Source organism: Suricata suricatta, chromosome 4 (assembly GCF_006229205.1).
Source record: "Suricata suricatta isolate VVHF042 chromosome 4, meerkat_22Aug2017_6uvM2_HiC, whole genome shotgun sequence".
Lineage (NCBI taxonomy): Eukaryota > Metazoa > Chordata > Mammalia > Carnivora > Herpestidae > Suricata > Suricata suricatta.
In genome coordinates, this window is record NC_043703.1 from 85,213,785 (window position 1) to 85,236,191 (window position 22,407).

At 39.9% G+C, this 22,407-nt stretch overlaps 1 protein-coding gene across 4 annotated transcripts in view; it reads right to left on the minus strand.

Moving 5' to 3' along the window:
* Positions 1-2,895: 2,895 nt before the first annotated feature.
* Positions 2,896-22,407, minus strand: part of IL1RL1 (interleukin 1 receptor like 1) — a 36,374-nt gene continuing 16,862 nt past the window's right edge. For 2 of the 4 annotated variants that reach the window (XM_029937114.1, XM_029937115.1), the window contains exons 2-12: positions 21,506-21,572; positions 21,129-21,279; positions 20,395-20,602; positions 19,191-19,368; positions 18,935-19,097; positions 16,096-16,167; positions 14,520-14,661; positions 14,281-14,426; positions 8,567-8,713; positions 7,400-7,567; positions 2,896-4,381 (exon numbers count right to left, since the gene is read on the minus strand). In XM_029937114.1, the coding sequence (XP_029792974.1) occupies positions 3,999-4,381; positions 7,400-7,567; positions 8,567-8,713; positions 14,281-14,426; positions 14,520-14,661; positions 16,096-16,167; positions 18,935-19,097; positions 19,191-19,368; positions 20,395-20,602; positions 21,129-21,189 (1,668 nt within the window). In that variant the 5' untranslated portion in view covers positions 21,190-21,279; positions 21,506-21,572 and the 3' untranslated portion in view covers positions 2,896-3,998. The remainder of the gene's footprint in view (positions 4,382-7,399; positions 7,568-8,566; positions 8,714-14,280; positions 14,427-14,519; positions 14,662-16,095; positions 16,168-18,934; positions 19,098-19,190; positions 19,369-20,394; positions 20,603-21,128; positions 21,280-21,505; positions 21,573-22,407) is intronic. The other 2 variants (XM_029937118.1, XM_029937116.1) reach the window with 2 other exon arrangements.

The window sequence follows — 22,407 nt, forward strand, 5'->3', positions numbered from 1 at the left end:
GAGAGGACACAAAACACTAACCATATAAGAAAAATGGATCAGTTGGATATTATCAAAATTAAAAATGTCTGCTAATCAATGATTTCATTAAAAAAATGGAGAGGTAAGGAGGTAAGCCGGGTCAACGCTCACCTTACATCTATCTGAAAAGGAATTTATATCCAGAATATATTTTAAAAATTTCCACACATCAACAATATGAAGAGAAACAACACTATTTAAAAAGGTGCAGAAGATTTTATTTTCATTGAATGATACATGAATCTTATTGGTGAATAAGAGCATGGAAAAGGTTCAACATCATTAATCATCAGGGAACTACAAATTAAACCATAATGAGATTCATTTAACACCCACTGAAATAACTGAAGTTAAAAGAACCTGATAATACCAGTTGTTGATAGGAGGTGGAACAAGAGCAGTCTCATGCATAACTGGAGGAAATGTAAAATGGTACAATTTGCCAATTTGACAGTTTCCTAAAAGGGACTGCTTCTAGGTGTTGAGCTTAGAAAAATTCAAACACAAGTCCACAAGAATGACAGTCTCCATATTTGCAATAGGTACAACATGGAACAACTCATGTCCATCAACAGAAAAAGGTTAAACAAACCATGTACAGCCATACAATAGAATCCCACTCAGGGATACAGAAGAACAAACTACTGACACATGCAAAAAAATGGATGAATCTTCAAAATGTTCCACTGTGTGGAAGTAAGGAGTCACAATGCTGCGTGTCTAACTTCAGTGATAGAAATTTCAAGATCTGACAAAACGAATCAATGGAGATGGAAATCAGAACACTGCTTCCCCCTGAGGAAGGAGAGGGGTTGACTGGGGAAGGGACGGATGGAACTTCCAGGGGTGATGGAGCGATTTCTATCTTGTTTGGGCTGATAGCGACACAAGTATGTGTAAGTGTCAAGACTCATCAAACTTAGGAACTGAGTTTTATTGTATGCAAATTTGACTCAAGTAAGAGTAATTCTTTGTGTTTATATAATTCAGCAGAATTTATATGCGGATCATAATGTAAACACCCCACGGGTTTGGGCTGAATTCATTCTATGCACACTACCTCATATGGTAGGTGAAGCATCTGTCACTCTCACAGTACAGATGAAGGATCTGAGAGAGGTTGGTGGTGCTGCCGACAGCAGAAGTCAGGCTTCTGGAAGTTCTGCAGTCTCTGTGAGCATGTGCTTGGAAGCAGACTATTGGAGCTGAGAAAAACTTCAGAGCTCTTCTTCCCTGTCCTCAGCTGCAGAAACTGACGGTCAGAGGACTTGGGAAGTGGCATGTAAGTTTGGGAAAGGAAGCACTGCAGAAAAGAGTGAAGTTGCCCCTGGGGGCAGCCCTGTCTGCGTTCTGTGAACTGTTTCCCTTGTCCCTCCCAGTGACTCTAACCCGGTAAGAGGAGTAAGGAGTGTGCCTGATTCCCCTAAATACGCCTCCATAGCTCTTCCTCTCCCTGCCCCTCTCAATGAGGTACTCAGCTCATGGTCAGGAAATGTAAATGCTGAATACTTGCAAAGCACCATACAATACAGACAGTTAAAATATATTTAAAAATAAAAAGCATCAAAAACAGGGAAGAGATTATTATAAATTCCTTGCTGTGATATCCTATGTGCTTGCTGTAGAAAGAGCCCAAGTTGGGCTCTATGCTTTCAAGTAGCTAATGCAAAGAGGGACATAAAATCAGTTCCAAAATTCCGTGTGTCCATCAACCAAACAAGTGGGTGTAAGTCTAGGTGGGTTGGGAAGAAGGATTAAAGGCACATCTGTTCCCAATGGGGAGGTGGAGAAGCATTCTTCAGAGGTCCTCATTGAGAGATGACAAGGAACATCATCCACGTTACAAAAAGCACAATGAAATAACGCCATTTATTAAAGTCTTACTCTGGTCCAAATAGTCTTCTTCTACTTTTTAGTTTGCACAAAAATTAGAAAGAAGTTGGTATGATCTATTCTCACTTGACCTAAGGTAACTGAATTTCGAAGAAGTTGAGTAAGTTACTCACAGTCACACAGCTGGTTGAGAGCAGAGGATAGATTGTTGATTCTAAATTAGGTGATGCTGACCAATCAACTACAGGGCATCCTTCTCACAGGCTAACTTTGTTTTTTCACTAATTTGGTACAAACAGATGTCACCACAGAAAAGCACAATAACTCACCAGAGTAGGATAATCAGATTTAGCAAATAAAAAATATAATATTCCCAGCTGACTTGAATTTCAGATCAATTTCAGATGACATTTTGTTCTTGGAATTCAACTTTAACTGATGTCTTGTAATTTATCTGGCAACCTTAATCCAGGGAGTAAGGATTCAGGTTGTAGGATACATAGAAGGATGGGTAACTGCAGATTCTTTAGGAAACCTTCTAGAAATATGATTTCTTTTCAGACAAGACTCTGTAAGGCATTGAGTGACGGTTCAAAACGATACTTGCTGTCGAGGGTCTGGAGTGCAGTTTTCTTTTGTAGTTAAATCTGAAATCATACACTCTGAAAGCAGCTCAGAGGATGGTAAAATCTCCATTCACTTGTAAAATCTGAGCTCTGACAGGGCTCCCAACCTGAGGAGGAAACTGCTTAGTTCTGGATCCACCGAGGGGTTCGTGGCCCCCAAAGGACATGTGAACTCCTACAGGGAGCTAATGGGAGTGGTCTTGACTGTGTACCTTAACTTCACTTTTGTCAAATGGTTCTGTGAAAATGCTCTACTGATTTCATAGAAGTGTTACAACAAACCAATTTCTCAAATTAAAAAGCCGCCTGGGTGGCTCGGTCGGTTAAGCATCCAACTCTTGGTTTTGGCTGAGGTCATGATCTCACAGTGTGTGAGATCGAGCCCTGCATTGGGCTCTGTGCTGACAGCATGGGGCCTGCTTGGGATTCTTTGTTTTACTCTCTCTCTCTCTCTCTCAAAATAAATAAATGAACATTTTTTAAGCTAAAAAATTATAATTGGGAAATATATAATATGCTGACATGGTCATTGTAGAATTACTTATAATGATGGTTATTGGAATTCAACACAACTCAAATATACAACAATAACTAATGAGGCATGTCAGCTGTGGCACAACCACAAAATAGAACTCTATAAATATTTAAAATGTTAAAATTTAAGTGACATGTCAAGTGTTTTTATTATGATGTTAAGTAGAAAAAATATATATAAAAACTACACACTGGTGACCTCAGCTATATTCATAGTACATTTAATATGTTAAGAAAATTTTAAATACAATTTTACCAAAATGTTAAAAGTCATTATTTTAGGATGATGGATTTATGGATCCAAAAATCACTCTTTTCCTCTTTGATATTTTCTGTTCTTCTGTAACTTTTAGAATGAGAAAACATATTTCTAAAGAGAATAAAAATATATCAAAGCAACTTTAGAACTGCAAACACTGGATGGTAATGGTAAGTCATTGGGTAAGTCACCTCAATGATATCCACAAGACTGAGATGATAAAACTCAGCCTCGATTCAAATAAAATACAATAAATTCTGGTATGTTGAAAACAAGCTTACTACTAATGTTCTGCTTGTGGGAATCTGAGGGTTTTCAAGGTTACATGAAAATTTCACTCTAACATTTTTCATTTGTTCCAAATGTAGAATTTGTTCAAAATGTAGAAGGAATAAGGGGCAGGAGGACAAGAAAGAGAGCGAAAGAGGGGGAAAATCATACTTAAAAGATCCTAGGTCATATGGAGAAAGACCAGCAAAAGGAAAAAAGGAGGGAAATGTGGGGTGAGGAGAGGGGGATTGAGGATAAAAATTTCGGGGCATTTTGCATCTGCCCAGAATCAGGAAAATGGAAGTAAAGTTGCTAGATGAAACCTGAGGTCTGAACACCCTTGAAATGCCCATTTCTCATGCCTCTGCTACAGGGTCTGGTCTAGGGGTGTAATCCAGCCAGAAGGAATGCAGATCTAGGAAATCTCGTGCACCAGCACATCAAAGCAAGAGCTACTACACCTGGGTACCCAGGGAGGCCAAAGTGGATGCCTTCCTTGAAAGTTTGCTTGGCACAGGCATGTGGTACCTCACGTGCTTCCAGAACTTGGAATTCAGGGACCGCTTGTTTGCCACATGGTCTTCTCTCCACTTGATGGTACCTTGCACTTCTACGATGTGCTTGAGGGAATCCTGGAGCTTCCCAAACTGCATCCCACATGGCTTGCTCAGAGCCTCCAATTCTATAAGGATCACCTTGGAGTCATTCTGGATGAGGGCACTGTGCAAGGCAATCTCCTGCTCATAGGCAAACTCCCTGCTGTGCGTGATTTCAGGAGTCAGGATAAAAATGTGCCGCCTACTCTTTCGTATATTGGCTTCCACTGCTGTGGCTGCATCTGGGGATAAAAGACATGGATCAAATTTCCTGTTGATGCATTTTAAGTCTAATGCTTTGGCCATAAATTTTCTGAACTTAGAAAACAAACTGTTGTTGTTAGAGCTTGGCATAAGATTCTGACACTGATCCATTCTTTATTCAGGAAAGTGGGAATGTGCTTGGATGGACAAACTGTTGTGTTAATCTTCTCCCTCTTGCTGTCAGAACATCAGTCCCGAGGCCCTCTTCCTTCCCAGGTAGATTGGTCCTAACTGAAACAGAGTCCTCGGAGTTAAATGAGAAGGTAGAGATATTTAGCAGGAGACTTAGAATTCAAGTTCATTAGCTACATGTTGCCCTCTTAGAATATTAGCTTATGTGTTTAATAGGGCTTAGAACTTTAACTCCTAAGAACGCTTGCTTCTCTGCACTGATTAGAGTCTCTAAGGAAATCATGGATTCACATCTTTTCCCAATTCCCCAGCTCCTGGGGAAGGTGATTTGGTCCAGACTAGAAAAATCTTACGGAAGACCAGATTCCCCTTATCATGTTGGAGTTTATATAGCATCAGCTCCATGGTGATGGCAGGTTAACTTCTGGACAGACTTAGAACATATAAAATACTCATTTCTAACTGCAAGGAGGTAACAGCATGATCGAAGAAACATAACCATGAATGAAACCACTCAAGATACTCTTAGAGGGTGGCAGCTGAAAGACTGCCACTTCATGTAGTATGAACAAGGGAAATAAATGTTACACAGTGCCGGTAGAGACCTTATGTCAGTCAGGATCCTAATATAAAAGTCAGCACACTCAAAGGACTGACTTAAAACAGTTTAATCAAAGGTCAATTTGTAAAAGATGTGGGAAGATCCAAGAGAAATCAATGAGAGATACCTCAGAACCCCCAACATTGGAAGTAACCAAGGAAGGGTTACCACCCTCCAGGTATGAAGGCAAGGAAGAGTTATGGAATCCTAATCAGTATGAAAGCAGCTATCAGGAGCCCATGATCTGGGAGAGAGGAGCCCAGCCACCCTGGCAACCTCATGAGATGCCTGCCTCTGGCCTCCCCCAGCGCCCCCTACTGGCCAAACCCAGTGTGGAGCAGAGGGCAGGGGTGTGATGGATTCCATAATGACCAGCCACCCAGAGCCATTGGGTGGAGTGGGGTGCAGAGTTGACTTGAAGGAGCAAACAGAAGGTAACTAGGAGGGGAAGAAATAAACTGATGCAGGCCGTCATGAACTTTTTCTAAGGGAAGAGTGGAGTTGGTGTCATTTTGTCAGATCTGATTTTACTTTGGTTGAAGTAAGGTCAGGAGACACACTTGAGGGAGGGGAAGTGGGAGGTCTTCCCACTTGAAAAATAGCACAATGCAGGTCACACAAGCTTGAGCATCAGCGAACTGGCATTCATGTTTGGCTGGAGAGAGATGTAGCTACAAATGAGGTCAACAGATCTGAGAAAGAAAATGTGAAGAGTTTACGGCCAAGTGTAGCATGTGGTGTGATATCACAAACAGTTGGAGTCCCTGCAGCTTTCTGTGCAGATGTGTTACATGAAAAAGAACATTCAACTGCCATGACTTGTTCCTCTTTACTGACATGAGTAGCCAAAGGGAGAGTTAGAGGAGGGAGAAAGAATCTAGAGAAAATTTGGATTACATTTGCCTGAATTGTTCATTTTATAAGCTTCCTAAGCCATTATGGGGTGATTAACATTGCCCAAGTAAATATTCTAAGACAAACCAGACTTACCTTCTATGTATTCCTTTAAATCTATAGATGCTTAAGTTTCCTTAAATATATAGATGCTGAATCCCTCTTTTCAGTGGAAATGTATTCCTTTAAATCTATAGATGCTTAAGATTCCTTAAATCTATAAATGCTGAATTTCTCTTTTCAGTGGAAATGCCAGGTTAAATTCACAGTCTACTAAGCATTTGCTTTATTGGAATTACCTTCATGATTCTCTTGCCTCATTCACATTCCAAACACATCCTGGTCTCTGAAGAATCTGAGAAGGGCCATAAGGAGGGTTCATATGTACTTGACATATATATGGAGAGACCAGGAGAACAGCTACTGAAATGCCAGAATTAGGACTAACTGTCAAAAGTACATGGACTTGACTATATATAAAGAAACAGAAGACGACTCTAGTTGTTGTGAAAACATATATCTGCAAATGTTTCTCCAATACAAGGAAAATCATAAAGTCCTTTCAAATATTTTAGCCAATACCTCCAGATATTAAAATTAAATTATTTGTTTTATGAATGTTCTTTCAACTCTTCTGGAGATAATTAAAGAAATGTCAGTTATGCTAGTGGTAGATGTAGGAAGTAAACAGGGAAGTAGTGCCTTGCTAAATCCACATTGCAAAGACACCTTACCATGTCTTCACATTACTGACACTCCTATGAAGACCTCATGATCAGTTTGGCTATGGGGACAGGAGGAGGAGCAAAGAATAAGTATCCTCTTTTTCCAAAGGATTTTTTAAAAGCTCTGGTTCTAAGGCATGGAATAATTATTGTAATTCCCTATTACAGGGAGAAGACCACCTATCTCTTAGGGTTCCGATGAAATGTGAATTTCTGTCTTTAATGTATTTTTAAAATTTTTTAAAGTTTATTTATTTTTCAGAGAGAGTTAATGAGCGAGGAGGAGCAGAGACAGACAAGAATCTAAAGCAGGCTCCCAGCTCTGAGCTGTCAGCACAGAGCCAATGGGGAGCTTGAACTCATGACCCATGATATCATGACCTGAGCCAAAGTCCAATGCTTAACCAACAGAGCCATTCAGATGCCCTTGACCTTAATGTATTTTTTAAGCTTATTTATTTTGAGGGGAAGGAGGGGCAGAGAGAGAGGAAGAAAGAGTCTCAAACTCTGTTGGCACATAGCCCAAGGTGGAGCTGGGTCCCATGAACCATGACCTCATGACATGAGCTGAAATCAAGAGTTCGTCACTTAACTGACTGAACCACACAGGTGCCCCTATCCTCTATGTATTTTGACAGCTTTACCTTCTCCAGGTAGCAGATCTCTCCCATAAATGCATAAGTTATAGCCACACTTATTTTCAAGAACATCAGGCAGAATCTGGTGAACAAAGTACTCCACAGCACTGGCCCTCTCAGGACTATTTGTATAGTTCCGCGGATAAATAACATAAGCATCGTAGATCTTTCCATCTGAAAATGTGAACAAGAAAAAAAACTTTATCACTTGGTTCTCCAAATTCTCATTTGACTCTTATTAGACATTCTTCACTCAATTTTATGGTTGATGGTGATTGTATCCCATCCTCCAAAAGAGTCTGGAATCCAAAGATGGTGACAACAGTCTACTGCCCCAGAAAGTCATCAGAAAGTCAGTCTTAATCCCAAAGTTCACCTCTTCACTGTCTTACATGGAATGACAGAGAATAGGCAAGAGCCTGTCCAGTTTAGATCATACCATATTGTCAAGTTTGATTAAGAATTTATTGAAAAATATTTATAGTCATGGAAAAGGAGTTGTGCCGTTTGGGGCAGATCTCAGTTTTATCTTTTGTTTGCTCCGTGCTTATCCCAGAACATGGAAATGCTAAAGGAGAACTTTTTAAGGGATCTGCATTTCCCACAAATCAAATAATTTGTCCCAATTGAGAGGATTATAGGGAAAATGTAAAGTATATCTGCCTTCAAGTGAAAGAATGGTGTTCTTATTTAGCAGGGCATAATTATATTCTTTCATATGTCTACTTATGTGCTTAGATAGTACTCTTTATGGAGTGGGCTTTCTGGTAAAATACACCCACATTCATAAAATACACCCTCCTAAACTGTTCACATCTGGAAAACGGGAACAATTTCGTTAATGTTTTGAATTCCATAAGGTTTCACCAATACACATTTTCCAAACTGTTTAAACCATTCTGGGCTTGGGGCAGATTCTGCTATTGATTTAGTAGTAACGGCAATCCTGTTGGGGAGGAAACCTGAGGTGTTGAGGTGATCTCAGAACCAGGAGGAGCAACAAGAAAGGATAGAAAATGCTTGCTAAATGAGGTGGAAAAAAAATCTAATCTTAATACATTTACAAACAAAACCTGGGTTTAATCGACATCTATCAAGAGATCAACAGACAAGTAACTGTTGGCCATTAGGGATCCTTTTCTTTTGAGGAAGAATTTGAAACTTGCCACTTACCATTCCTAGTTTTGTAAGGTCTAGATATGTCTCTCCAGAGCAGAATAAGCTCAATCCAGAACACTTTTAGCATTATCACCATGATATTGATTACCATTAACAAGATGCTAAATCCTATAAGTATGTAGTAGGTGCTTTGATCGTCAACTATTCAAAAGACAAAGGGAAGACAAAAGTGATCACTATTGTTACTAGAGCAAGGTAAAATAAACAAATATATGGATGCTGACATCCATTGGGAGTATGAGAGATTCACACAAGAGATGCTTCGCTGGAATTTTCATGGCTGCTTTAAGAATCAGTAAGTGAACATTTATGGAGCGCCTTCTCTATGCAAGGCTAGGCATTGTAGGGGATTCTCAGAACATAAAAGGTGTCAGGGCCAAAGTAAACATAACTAAGATAGGAGGTAAAAGTGCAATTTTAGCTGGCAGAGGTTTTTAGGAGTCCTCGCTCCATGCTGGACTAGGCAAAGAAAACTTCCTGCAGGAGGAGACTTCCTTACCCTGAAGGACAGGTAAGTATTAGAGAACTGTAAAAAAAAAAAAAGAAAAAAGAAAAATGTATTCCTGGCTAGAGCAGATGCTCGGAGCCCAAGGGCAGAGAGGGGTATGTGTTCTGAGGAACTGGAGTGATCCCTTTTGGGGAATTAGTGGCAGGCACCGGAAAAAGTGTGGGTCAGCACCAGGTTCTGACCAGACTTGAGATTCCTGTTAAGGTATTTTGTCTCTATTGTGAAGGTCACAGGAGCCCCTGAATAGTGTTGAGTGGGCTGTTAACAACAAAATTGATTTATAAGGAAGATTCATCTGAAGGTAGGGGAAGGTTTGTTTCTGTGGGAGAGGGTGTAGGAGCTTAGAGTAAAATTGATGGGAAGTTTCTGCAGTCCTTACAGTGAGAGATGAGGAGGTTCAGACTCCTGTAATAATGAGAAAACGATGGATACACCTGGCACTGGGGCATGAAAGAGAATGAATCAACAGGTCTTGGGGTCTTACTGCATCTGGGGCTGGGGGCATCAGAAAGCAGGGAAGAAACAAGAACAATGTAAGCCACGAAAACATCATCGATGGAGAAGTCAAACTACTGGGGTTCTAAGTTCTAAACACACCCTTACTTTTCTCATGGTGGACATCATTTAGGCATCACTGAACTGGGGCCTGTACTCACTTCTGCACAGGTGCATATGCAAGATGGTTCCCATTTTCAAGGACTAATAACAGATACATATACACTGAACACATGAATTGTACTCATTAGTAGTATTTTTGGACATTTTAAGTTTACTTCTCTCTTTAGAATTAACTATCCCTTTACAAAAATGAACATGAGGACTTCCCGTGAGATTTGATTATTATAGGATTCTCCCTGCATTTTCATCTGATGCCTCAAAGCATGGGTTCCTAGGCTTGCTGTGGAAAATCACTGATCCATAGTCACAAATTTCTTTCTTGGCTCATCAGCCTCCTGAGCATCCAGCACTATGAAATGAAGAATGGTCAAGGTGAAGTGGTTCAAAACCAGGGAGCGGGTGTGCTGCTGAAAATTGGCAGAGAGTTTACTGACTGCACCATGATCCGCGTAGATGATAAACACTCCTTAAGTAAAGCATTTCAACAGGATTGTCTATACTCTGCCCCAGTTCACTCTCTCTAAAGGTCCTACCTAGACACACTCCGGGAGTGTGGAGGTTTTGGTGAAGTAAGTGTGCATGTGACTGGCTGCTTTCAACAGGAGGAAAGAAGTTAACCAAGACAGCAAAGGAAGTTGAGATCCCATACCTTCTTGCTAATGACTTTATACATGTATAAATACTTCTGCCTGTAGTGATTAAACACTAAATACTTTCTGAAAGTGTTTATAAACAGGAAAACACTATCTAAATTGGAATCCTGGCTCTAACTGTAATATTTGGTAAGTTATTCAGCCTCCATTTGCTTCTGTTTCCTTTTCTGCAAAACTGGATGGTAGTGACAGTCTCTTCTTCATGGAATATTGGTCAAGTAAATGAGAAATTGAATGAAAAATAAATAGATAGGTCCAAAGGAAACAGAGAAGAAATGTGTACTACTATTATTATGAGTATTATGATATTTATTTAATCACATCGAATAATATGTGAACATAAGCTTTTAGAGTTTTGGTTTTTTTAAACTCAAGACAGTGTTGTAATTTCTTTTATTCTGTGATTAGAAATAAAGGAATTCATTATGACAAGCTGCTGTGGCAACAGTTTGTGCTTAATTTACACAGTTGTCAAAACAGAGTGTATCCATGCTTTTCGTGTGCTTTTTTAAGATTTTTATTTTTAAGTAATCTCTATACCCAACATGGGGCTTGAACTCGCAACCCCAAAATCAAGAGTCGCACACTCCACCGACTAAGACAGCTGGGCACCCCCAGAATGTAACCGTGTGAATTTGAAGAAAAGCAGGGGAAAGGTAGAAAATACAAATAAACTAGAAGGAAAAAATCACCAAGTACATGTAACATGAAAATAATTCGAATACACAAGTAATGAGAGAACATTCCTAAAGTGACAACATAAGCCACACACAGGGATAATGATGCAATGGAATTGCCAGGCTGGAGACCGCAACTTCCCCTTTCCTTGGGGAACCAATGTGCCCCTACCATCCCAACATTGCCCTGACATGATCTAGAATTGTCCATATGTCCTGGGGTGACTTGGTTATAACCAAGGAAGCGGGAGCCCCATGGTACTCAATAGCACTCAAAATCATCTACAGTAGTCATGATTCTGTTTGTTTTATTTAAAACACTTACAAATTTGTGGTAGAAGTCTACACTAAAACAAAAATCCAAAGCACCACCTCGGGCAGAGACTTACCACAAACACATCAAATTGGTGGTCTCCTTTTCCATCACTCCCAATTTTTTTTTCCAATCAGGTCATACTTCTGTATTTATGTACATTAATCTGGGCTATATCCCACTTAGGGGGTGTAAACTGAGGGTTCAACTCTCCCTTTCACTATTTGACAAACACATTAAATAATTTCCCTGTAGTTGTACATGGAATTACAAGTGTAAAAATCCCATATTTTTCTCCCCACCCATTTACACTAGATTAAATGCATCATCTAACAAACAGGATGTCTTTGCCTGTTTGTAATGTAAACAAGTGAGGAAATTGGCATGTACTCAGGAAGGAAATGTTTGTACAGCTATTTTTGCTGACATCATTGCCTGCCAGGACACACCAACAGAGTGAAGGAACAGTCTGCCCCCGAGAGGAGAGGAGGAGTGTGTCATCACTGACATTGGTTAGCAATGTCTGGGCAAGGTGATGATAAAAAGCACAATGACTCTTAGATGGTCTTGTTCCTGCTTTGGATTCTTTACAGACAATGTGTCCTCTTGTTACCTATACCCAAGACAGATCATTCGATCATTCTCTACATCTTGTCCCCATCGCCACTGATTATTTGTGAAAGGGAATGTTACATTTTAAAAGATTATATATAGTGTCTGATCACAATCTATTGAAGAGTAGTCAGTTTCATAGTTTTGTTATAATTATATTCTATTGCATCAGAATTATAATGAAGTCATTACAGGCATGCTCGAATCAGATGAAACTATAGGGAAGTTATAAATAATTCAGCCTTTCCAAGTTATAGGGAAGGTTATTCAACCTAACAAACATAAATGTAAACTGCTGTTTTGTGATATAATTAAGCCTTATAGGTAGAGCAGTACAAATGTACAATAAGAGTTTTCCTTGATAACTTTAGTGCATTCATTTATTCATTTGGCAGATTTTACTGCTCACACAGTAGGTACGAGGCACTGCCCTGCAGATTGAGGACACAGAGATGGATGAGATGCCTCTCCTGACCTCACAGAGCTTACAGTTATGTTCAGCAGACTCTCAAACAGAGTGTTGTAAGTGCAAAGAGTGTGGAGCTAGAAATGGGGTCCTACAGAAATACCTGAAAGGAACATACACTCCAAACTGGTGATCAAGGAAGGCTCCTCATAAAAGGTGGTACCTGAATTGCATGTTGAATAACAGATACAATAAAGAAATGAGCTGAGCTACCAAACTTTCATTGAGTTTCACCTGTTTCATCTGTAGTTACCAGTGATGGAGGGAGGATGGAAGTGCAAGAAATGGGTTTTTGTTTTCTTTTTTTTAGTTTGAATAAATTGAATTTTGAAGGTCTCTGGGTGGCTCAACTGGTTAAGCATCCATGTCTTGATTTCACCTCAGGTCAGGTCATGACCTCATGATTTGTAAGACTGAGCCCCACATTGGGCTTCTTGCTGACAGCGTGGAGTCTGCTTGGGATTCTCTCTCTCTCTCCCTCTCTCTCTCTGCTCCTGCCATGCTCGTGCACCGTGCACACACACACTCTCTCAAAAATAAACTTTAAAAAAATATATGTAAAAAACTGAATATTTAAAAAGGTAGAAAAAGAAAGACAGGTAGCCAAGTACTGTATCTGGTAACATAAATGATAGTTTATCTGTATAATTGAATACTGTGAAGCCATTAAAAAATGTGTTGTAGAAGAACATTTAATATCACGGGAAGACTTCTACTATACATTAAGTAACTCTAAAACAAGCTATAAAACCTTCTAGGTGACTTGTATAAAAACATGTTTATAATCAAAATATATCTGAATAAAATTCATATGGCAATACAGAGGCCCAAGAATCGCCAAGATAATCTTGATAAAAACAAAATTGGAAGACTCACTCTACCCAAAATCAAGGTTGGTTATAAAGCTAACTAAGGGATACAGTATAGTATCAGCATGCAAATCACTTCTTTTAAAGGGACGGAATGCAGCGGTCACACACTTTTTTTGGGAAGGACCAAAGAGTAAGCACTTTAGGTTTTGCAAGTATAAATAAATAAATAAATAAGCAAACTTAATCTTTTATAAAATTTAACAATGATAGCACGTGATGTCTTTATTACAAAGTAGCATTTAAGATTTTCTTACGGGAGGGGGGCAGTAATTAAGCCCTTTACCTTTTTATCCACTTTGGCAGCCTCACTAACACTTTCTTTATGATGAAAAAATTACGAGAGAACATGTTTATAACATGTCTTAAAAGTCATGAAACAAAAAACATGTTGACAGTGTACTGTTAGTGCATTGTCTTTCATATGCGAGAGACAGAGAGAGCTGATCAAATTGGAAAGATGGCCAAGGAAGCAGTTGGGTGTTAAAGAGGAACCAACAGAAGAAGATAAGGAGGAGGGAGAAGGATGGGGAGGAGAGAAGGGAAGGGGAGGAGAGAAGGGAAGGGGTGGGAAGAGGGAGAGAACAGAGAGGAGTAGGAAGGAGAGAAGAAGGAGGAGGGAGAAAAGAAAGGGGGGGAAGGGAAGAAAGGGAAGAATGAGAGGAGAGGAAGGGGATTGGAGGAAGGAAAGTAGGGATTGGAGGAGGATGGGGAGGAGAAAGCAGAGGAGGAGGGAGAGGAAAAGGGGGCAGAATGAAGAAGAGGAAGGGGGAAGTAAAACAGAAGAGAGGCAACTAGGCAAACCATACTACAAATGGCCAGTGTTCTTAAGAGGAGAAACACATTTTATGAGATGGGCCACTTCTTTGTCTTGAGAGACTCCCCCCTCCTCTGGAACCAAAGGCCAACACATTCTTCTCTAAGAAAATGATTTCAGTTTAACAGCTGATGCAGCTAACTCGGGTGACCAAAGTCTCAGAAACACTCCTTACTTGGACTTCTCCTCTTTAGTTTTATGGTGTGCCGTATCCAACCGTGCAGATTCAGAGCCAGGCAGGCATACTCCAAAGACAAATCCTCTTCTCTCACAGGCTCTATTCTTAAAACGGTGCTCATACAAGTCAACTCAGTGCTAGAACTAAGGAGGCAATCTGTTACTTTTAGTGCTGATTTTGCAGCTGCAGATTGTGTGGGAGGAGGTGGGGATGTTTCAACTTCAATATAAAAATACCTTTGATTTTGCTCCTGGTCCTCGTGAATTCTTGGTTCTCCGAAGTTCTGAACTTTGCTTTTATTCACCTTCCACAAGATGCCGGCCATGATCTGAGGGCCTTTCCCAAAGCAAGCAGAGCAGGGTATGTTTGCTGGTTTTCCTAGATGAGAAGTGAAGAAACTCACCAATAAAATTCAGCGCTGCCAATAGTATTGCATTTAATGTGAAAAAAAAAAAAAACCGTTGAGTGCCTGGTGTGTGCCAGGAATTGATTCCATTCCCCTTCCTCATCTTTAGCACTTCTGGGTCCTTGCCTCCACCCACCTGGCTCACAATTTGGAGAAAGCACCACTCACACTCCCTCTCAGCTTCCATGGAAGCTAATGAGGTGAATAACTCTGCTTTCACCAATCCTACATTAATAAGATGGGGCTATATTTTACTATAGATTGGAATTTCTTTTTAACTTCTTTCTTCCACGCCTCCCTCCTTTTACCAAATTCTCTTTATCTCTCTGTAAGCCACCTTGTTGGTAAAACTATCCAGTAGTTAATCATTCCCAGCTACAATCCCAGTATTTAATAGTTCAAGATCACTCTCCATTACTACCCCTTGTATTAAGACTTCTTCCCCCTAGAACTGAAATACTGAGGGCTGCTCTCCTGCTGGAGACCTGCATTCATGTATTTGGGCATCCCTTACTGAGCCCTTGTTTCCGGGGTCAAGAATTTGTATCTGAAGACGGATGAGGGATGCAGAGTGTCTCAGAAGGTGATAATGGTATACACAAACAATTAAAACACAAAGTATTCTAGTGTCCTATAGAAAGATTGACAAATGACATGGGAATACGGAAGTCATTCCAGACTTCTCTGGACTGCCACACTGCACACAGAAATGGTTTCCCTGGACCTCATTAGATGGAGACTCTGGTGGTGCCTATCACAGGTAAGGAAGACAGCATGGGGAACGGTATTTAAGCTCAGTGTTGAGAGATGAGAAGGAGGAACCTCATGGACAAAAGGAGGAAAGAATGTGGAAATGGTGTGACAACAATGTAAGAGTTCAGTGTAACAACTGTGAGGTGGTCGGTGTGGTGGGGCCCCTGGGGCAGGTGGGGTTTAATAGCTTCCGATGGGCCAGAATGTGGGCCAAACCAGTTCATGAAGGGACTTGGTTTATGGGCCGCAAACTTGAGTTGTATCTCATTTCTGGTGGGGAATCAGAGAAGGCAGAGATGGGCAAAGTCAGAAAGCTGGAGTTCTCATCCTTCTATCACTGATTATCCACAATCTTGGGTAGATCATTGATCCTCCCTGAGCCTAAATATCCACAAGCATAAACTGGGAATAATATCTATCTCCTGGAGAGAAGTGAGAATGAAATTAAGATAGTCTGTGTGAAGTACCAGGAGTTACAAGGGCAATACAAATGCAACTGCTGGGTTTTCCTAATACTAGCAAGTGCCCAGTGGATGTTTCTACACATGACAGTTCATTTAATCTCCAAGACCCATTGTGTCAACTGCATGACCCACAATTGGGCAGTCCAGATTCTCCAAGTAACATTTATAGCATTCTTGAAGTTTTCTTACCAATTTCCACTTCTTTTATTTCATTTTGTGGAGGGGCTATAATTACTGGAAACAAAGAAAAGCCTTCCTCAGCTTAAATCAAAGACAAAGAGAATATAAGTATTAGAATAGTGTTAGATGGTCATCAATTCAATGGTTGTGTTTTCCTATTACTATCTTATATCATAGCAATTATTTTCAAATTTTTCTGACAATGACCCATGACAACAAACACACACACAGACACATGAAAAAGAAAAACTTCAAGTAATATTTTCTCTTACTACTTATGATCCTCTTTTATATTTCCTATTCTTTTTTATATCATTAAAACAAATATTAGTTAATCTAACACAATAAATTAATTGCATGACTTGGCAATTGCTAGAAAACTACAATTCCACAGAATAAGTACAACACTACAGAAAGGAAGCTTTCAAAAGTTGCATAAAATGTTAGCATACATAAGGTACTGAATAAATGCTTGTTGAATGAAAAAAAAAAGGCCCTATGAAAATGATAAACACATAGGTGCACGCTTCTGCCCAGAGATTTCCACCACTGTGGTCCATCCTGTAAGAACATCTAACCTCTGTGGCCCTGACAACCTGGAGTAGGGGAAGGAGCACTGCTCCATTCCTATTCCCCTTGATTTTCATTGATTTTGGGATAGTGTGATTAAGGACCCTCTCATGGTTTTGGTGCTTACTAGGGAGAGACACTGATAGAAATGTGGTCTGGTGGTGCTTATTCTATAAGCAGAGCATCACAAACGTCCAAACCAAAACTTGTCTTCACAATTGCTTCCCACTGAGAAATCTTCAATACTGACTGGTCCTACTTCATCCTGTGTCCGTAGATCAAGTGATGCTAAGGAGAATGTGACTCCTTATGGATTTGACCTGCTTGATGGTGAGGGATTTCCTCTGAATAGACTTTTATAGACTTTAACATTTGAAAACCTTTTTTTCAAGGATCAAATTAGCTACTTGAGGTCATTGATAACATTGAACAAATTGCAAACCAGGATTGTGTGAAAGGTGAAATGGAATGGCATCAGTTATGTCGAGGGGTTTTGAAATGGAGCCAGGAGGCCATTAAGGAGATGGGTCCCCTGTCCTCGCTGGTGGAATCATGAACTTTTAAACTGACCAAACCACAAATATTCCAAGACGAAGCCCAAACATTTGCCATGTGGTACAATCAGAGACTTTTCTTGTGTGATGGCCTTAGTAACCAGTGATATTCGGTAAAGATTAGCCTTCTGCTGCCAATATCCATTGAGGTTCTTTGTAAACAATGTACACAGGCATTCCCTCTTTGTTTTAAAAGCTCTGACTTTATGGGGTGGCTGGGTGGCTCAGTCAGGTAAACATCCGACTCTGGCTTAGGTATGATCTCATGGCTTTTGAGTTCAAAACCCATGTCAGGCCCTATGCTGACAGCTCAAAGTCTGGAGCCTGCTTTGGATTCTTTCTCTCTCTCTCTCTCTCTCTCTCTCTCTCTCTCTCTCTCTCTCTCTCTCTCTCTCTCTCTTTCTCTCTCTGCCCCTTCCCAGCTTGCACTCTGTCTCTACCTCTCTCAAAAATAGATAAATGTTATAAAAGCTTTTTAAATCCCTGATTTTGTTCCCTAGTAGGACACTATGTGGGTTGCTACCCAAATCTGAGTACCCCAAGTTTCTTTAATCCCAAATAAACACTCTTGCTTACTTACTGCCTCCTGACAATTTTAGGTTGTCAGTTAAAGCCACCCAGCCGTATCTCTATAGTTCTTCATAGAACTTCTAAACTTCTCATCTAGTTAGTTCTATTAGAGATTAAACAGAGTTAATCTTGCTTTCCAAATACTTGTATTGCCTTCCTCCCCACACACAAAAAAAAGCTTATTAAGTTGGCATTCAGATCATGCTATTTTTTAAAAGTTAGGTATTAGAGGAGAGAACAGGTTTGGCTTTAGATTAGTAACATAATCTCCCTCCTAAAATTTCTAAAATCTTGATAGTGCATTTAGAAAAGTTCTTTGTGCTAATGTAGAAAGTGTGCAAGATAAAATGAAGCTGGATGACATCTTAGGGAGGACCACAAAGCATAGCAGCTCCCCGAAATCTCCCGTTTCACTTTTCACGGTTTCAGTTACCCAGGGTCCACCTCTGTCCCAAAAGTTTAAATTGAAAACTACATAAATGAGTAACTCATACATTTTAAATTGCTTTCCATGTTGAGTATGAGAAAATCTCACAATGCCCCACTCTGTCCCACCCAGGAAGCGAATTGTTCCTTTGTCCAGCAGATCCACACTGTATCTGCCACATGCCCCGTGGTCACTTAGTAGCTATCTTGGTTATGAGATTGACTGTCGTGGTCATGGTATGACACTGCTTGTGTTCAAGTGTGCCTTATATTACTTAATAATACTCCCAAAGCACAAGAGTGACGATGCTGGCGGTTGGGAAAAGTCAGAAAGAAGCCATTAAGCACTTCCTTTAAGTGAAAAGGTGAAAGTTCTCGACTTAATAAAGAATGACAAAAAAAAAATCATATGCTGAGTTTGCTAAGATCTGTGGTAACTTTTATTACAATATATTGATGTCATTGCTCTATTTTATTACTAGTTATTGTTGCAAATCTCTTGCCATGCCTGATTTATAAATTAAATATAAGCACAGGTATGTATGTATGTATGTGTAGGAAGAAACGGTATATCTAAGGTTCTTTAGTATGATCCCTAGTTCCAAGCAGCCATTGGAGGGTTCAGATTGTTCCCTGAAGGTAAGGGGGACTTCAGTACAGGAAAATCAACAAGAAGGGCACAATTTCTCCACATTATTTTTGTTAAATTGAAAAATTTAGTGGCTTACCCTTCACTGTGAGTGATCTGGTCGCTGTGACACTGTAATTGATTCCATTTTCATTGTGGATAAATTTGCAGGTATAATCACCTATGTCCTTGCTAGTTGCATTGTCAATCAGCAAAAATGTCTTGTGTGTGTGATACCTTGGTCCTTGAAGAGCTTTACAATCCTGAAAAAAAAAACAAAACTCCCATTTTCGGTAACTCTTCACTTGCCTCTCTTTTGTGTAATTTTTGTCCATTTCCCTCAAGTTTCCTTTTACCTTAAACCACTCAATGGGTGCTGTCCAATTGTACAAGTCAATTGTAGGACAGTATATCTTGGCATTTTTTTCTGATCCCAATGTTGTTGAATACATCAGATGATCTGGAATATTGCAATCTGGTTGTTTTTTATATATGGTGACGTTCACATAGCCAGTCTTATTGGAGGTAGGGCTACTAAAATAAGCCAAACGATTTTAAAAAGTTACTCAACATTATGAAATAATCCCATCCCATTCTAGCTTTAACTGAATGCCACTTGCATTCTTCAAACAATTGATATATGAAAAGGTTCTTTTTCTTATTTAAAAAATATGTATTGAAATCTAGAATTTTAAATACTCTTTGTGTTGAATTTGAGAGCAAACATAGCCCCCGTGGTACCCCTGAAAATTATTCCCTCATCTTTTCATTATACGCTCTATCAGCTGCCATGTAAGAACAGGATATTCTAAAGATAATTAGTACTTATTGAGAGTTTACTATGTAGCCTTCATGGTGGTAAAATTATATCATATTCTCATAGGATGCTTTGACATGCATTATATTATCATGTGTATTTTACAGATCAGGAAACAGAGGGCCAGAGAAGTAACTTGGCATCACACAGCTAACTAGTGATGGAGCATAAATTTGAAACTAAAACCAGTCTACCTCAGAATTTAGGTGCCAAACTATGCACATCTTGCATTCCAATGTAGTTCATCTGATATATTGTATGTACCAAATTCAGGTCCAACCTCAAAACATTTAACAATGTCTATGTAGGTAAGTCATTTGCAGGACACAATCTTACACAACCTTGGTCAGCTAATCTTTCCAGTATAAGGCACTGGTAATTGCCCTCTTGCACCACCATAGGCCTCCTTGATGCCCAACATCTAGATTACTGGATCTTTTTGCTGGTTTGTTCCAGCCAAAGTGAATGATTTCTCTCAGTTCTCTTGGTCTTAGGAAAGCTAAGTCTTTTCCTAATTGTGCTACAAATTCATTCTTGCAACTCTGCCTCTAAATAGTTCATAAACACCCAACCCCCAACACAATGGTGTCCCTAGAAGTACTCTTCTATTCAAATCACTTTGTAAATTCAACTGTTCCAGAAAGGTCTAGCAAGGGAAGGAAAATGAGGACAGCTCAGACCATGCACTATCAAAGAAAAGGGAGCAAGCTGAAAGATTCTGGGTGCCAGCAGGCAGCAGGTACCTTCTGAGAATGCAAGTGTAAATTCCAGAATTGTTGACTTTGGTGGGGAGAAACTTAAGACGCTCCCCCAAGGCAAGTACACCATCTCTTTTCTGGGTGGTGATGCGTTCGTTGGTTGAGTAATACCAGTCCACAGGGTATCGAGATCTTCCTTGCCTAGGACATCTCACAATTAAAGCCTCATTTTCCAGGCCCCAGAATGATTTGCCTGCCAAAAACAAAACAAAACAAAAACCATAAATGTGATCCTGAAGTGATCGTATAAAAACATCCTAATTCCTACATTCTATCCTTGTAGGATTAAATTTAGAAGTGGGCCATTCTCTGTGACGCTTTAACTGAAAAAGAATAAGTAAATGATTAAGATCTTTTATGAAATGTTTTAATGGGTCCCATAGACAGATGAATTACCTTGGAGCTAACCCCCTCACGCTGCTTTCAGCAGAGAGCACCCACATCCGCCTCTCACAGAACATGCGCAGGTCAGCAACTGCGTGCAGCACCTGCTACGCGCAGGCAGCAGATCACACTTGGATGTATTGAAATACTAAAAACTAAAATTATGCTATATTTTGTTAGATTTGTTCTAAAGAATTACTGAAGGGAATAAATGAATTTTCCAGTTTCTGATTCAACTGCAGCAACCAGAAGCAAGTGGGTTTGAAACAAGGCAAATGTTTTAGGGATTACTTAATTTATAATTTTAACACTTTTCAGTGAAAAGCAATACTTACTAAACTTAGCTGCTGTGGAATGTACCAGAATTGTGGCGAGTGCCAAAACCCAGGGTCTCATTGTCAGGTTTTCAGCCCAGAGCCAGTGTTGGTAACAAACCGGCGAGGTTATCCAAGGCTAGTCTGTGACACAGGATGGTGAAGGCCTCTCCTAGGGAGTAGATGGTGGCCCGTGAGATTTATAGTTGGAAAGCGTTTTCACTGCTTCAAACATAAACCATACAAGATCACAAGCGAAGTACTTATTGCCAAGATTTTTACTGTTTCAATACCCCACCCCCAGTGAAGAGTTAATCGATCAACAGCTATTTATTAGATATAAGTATGTATCACAGCAGCGCTTTAGACACAAAACACTTCGCTTATTCCTACTGTACCTTTGGGTCACATAGGCCTTCAGTCGTCATGCTGCTTCATGGTACCATGAGAATATACTGGCAGAAGCTAAATTAGAAGAAAAGAAAATAGTTTCCATTTGTGAAACAAATTAAAACTATGAAACGCAACAGACCCTGGAAAAGGCGATGTCATAAATGGTAACACAAAACCACAGATTTCCACCCAGGCTGGGGCCTCCCGGCACACAGGCGTGAACCACTTGTAGACACACATGCTAAGAGCCATCAAAAAGCAGCTAAACTTAGAGGAAAGTGACAAGTAAAGCATTAATCAAGTAATCGCCCTGGGCGCTACACCAAACCCTCAAAACTGCTCCCCTGCCTTGGTGTGTTCCCAAGATTCACCAAAGGTGTTTTAACAATAGTCAAAGATCTATGAAAAATAATAACATACTTTTCTCTTTTCCTTCCAGCAAGAGAATCATTTAAGTAGGTGGTTTCTTCTTTAAAAGTCAGGGAAGGGAATGGAACTAATATACAGATGGACAAACAGTACAACAGACACAACAGCCCTTAATATAAAAGTCCAAGAAAGCACATTTCCTGTCAACATCAATCGTGGATACTTTTATTATATGCATGGAAAAGTTGTTATTGTAAACTTTAAATAAGTAGTCAAGGCTTACCCAAATGAAGGACAGAGAGAATGGACTCTGTCACTGACCGAGCTAAGAAAGTCTCCCAGCTCTTCTGGCTCCTTCCTTGAGGACTCCTCAGGTGCATGAACTCTCTCTTTTATTTTGAAGGGGAGGCACCAAAGACATCCTACCATTCCTCACTCCACCCACACTGAAATGTGACTTTTAGCCAAAATCCATGACTTGTTCAAAAATACCGCTGGTGCAACATGTACCAAGAATTCTTGGCCTTAGTATGTAAAT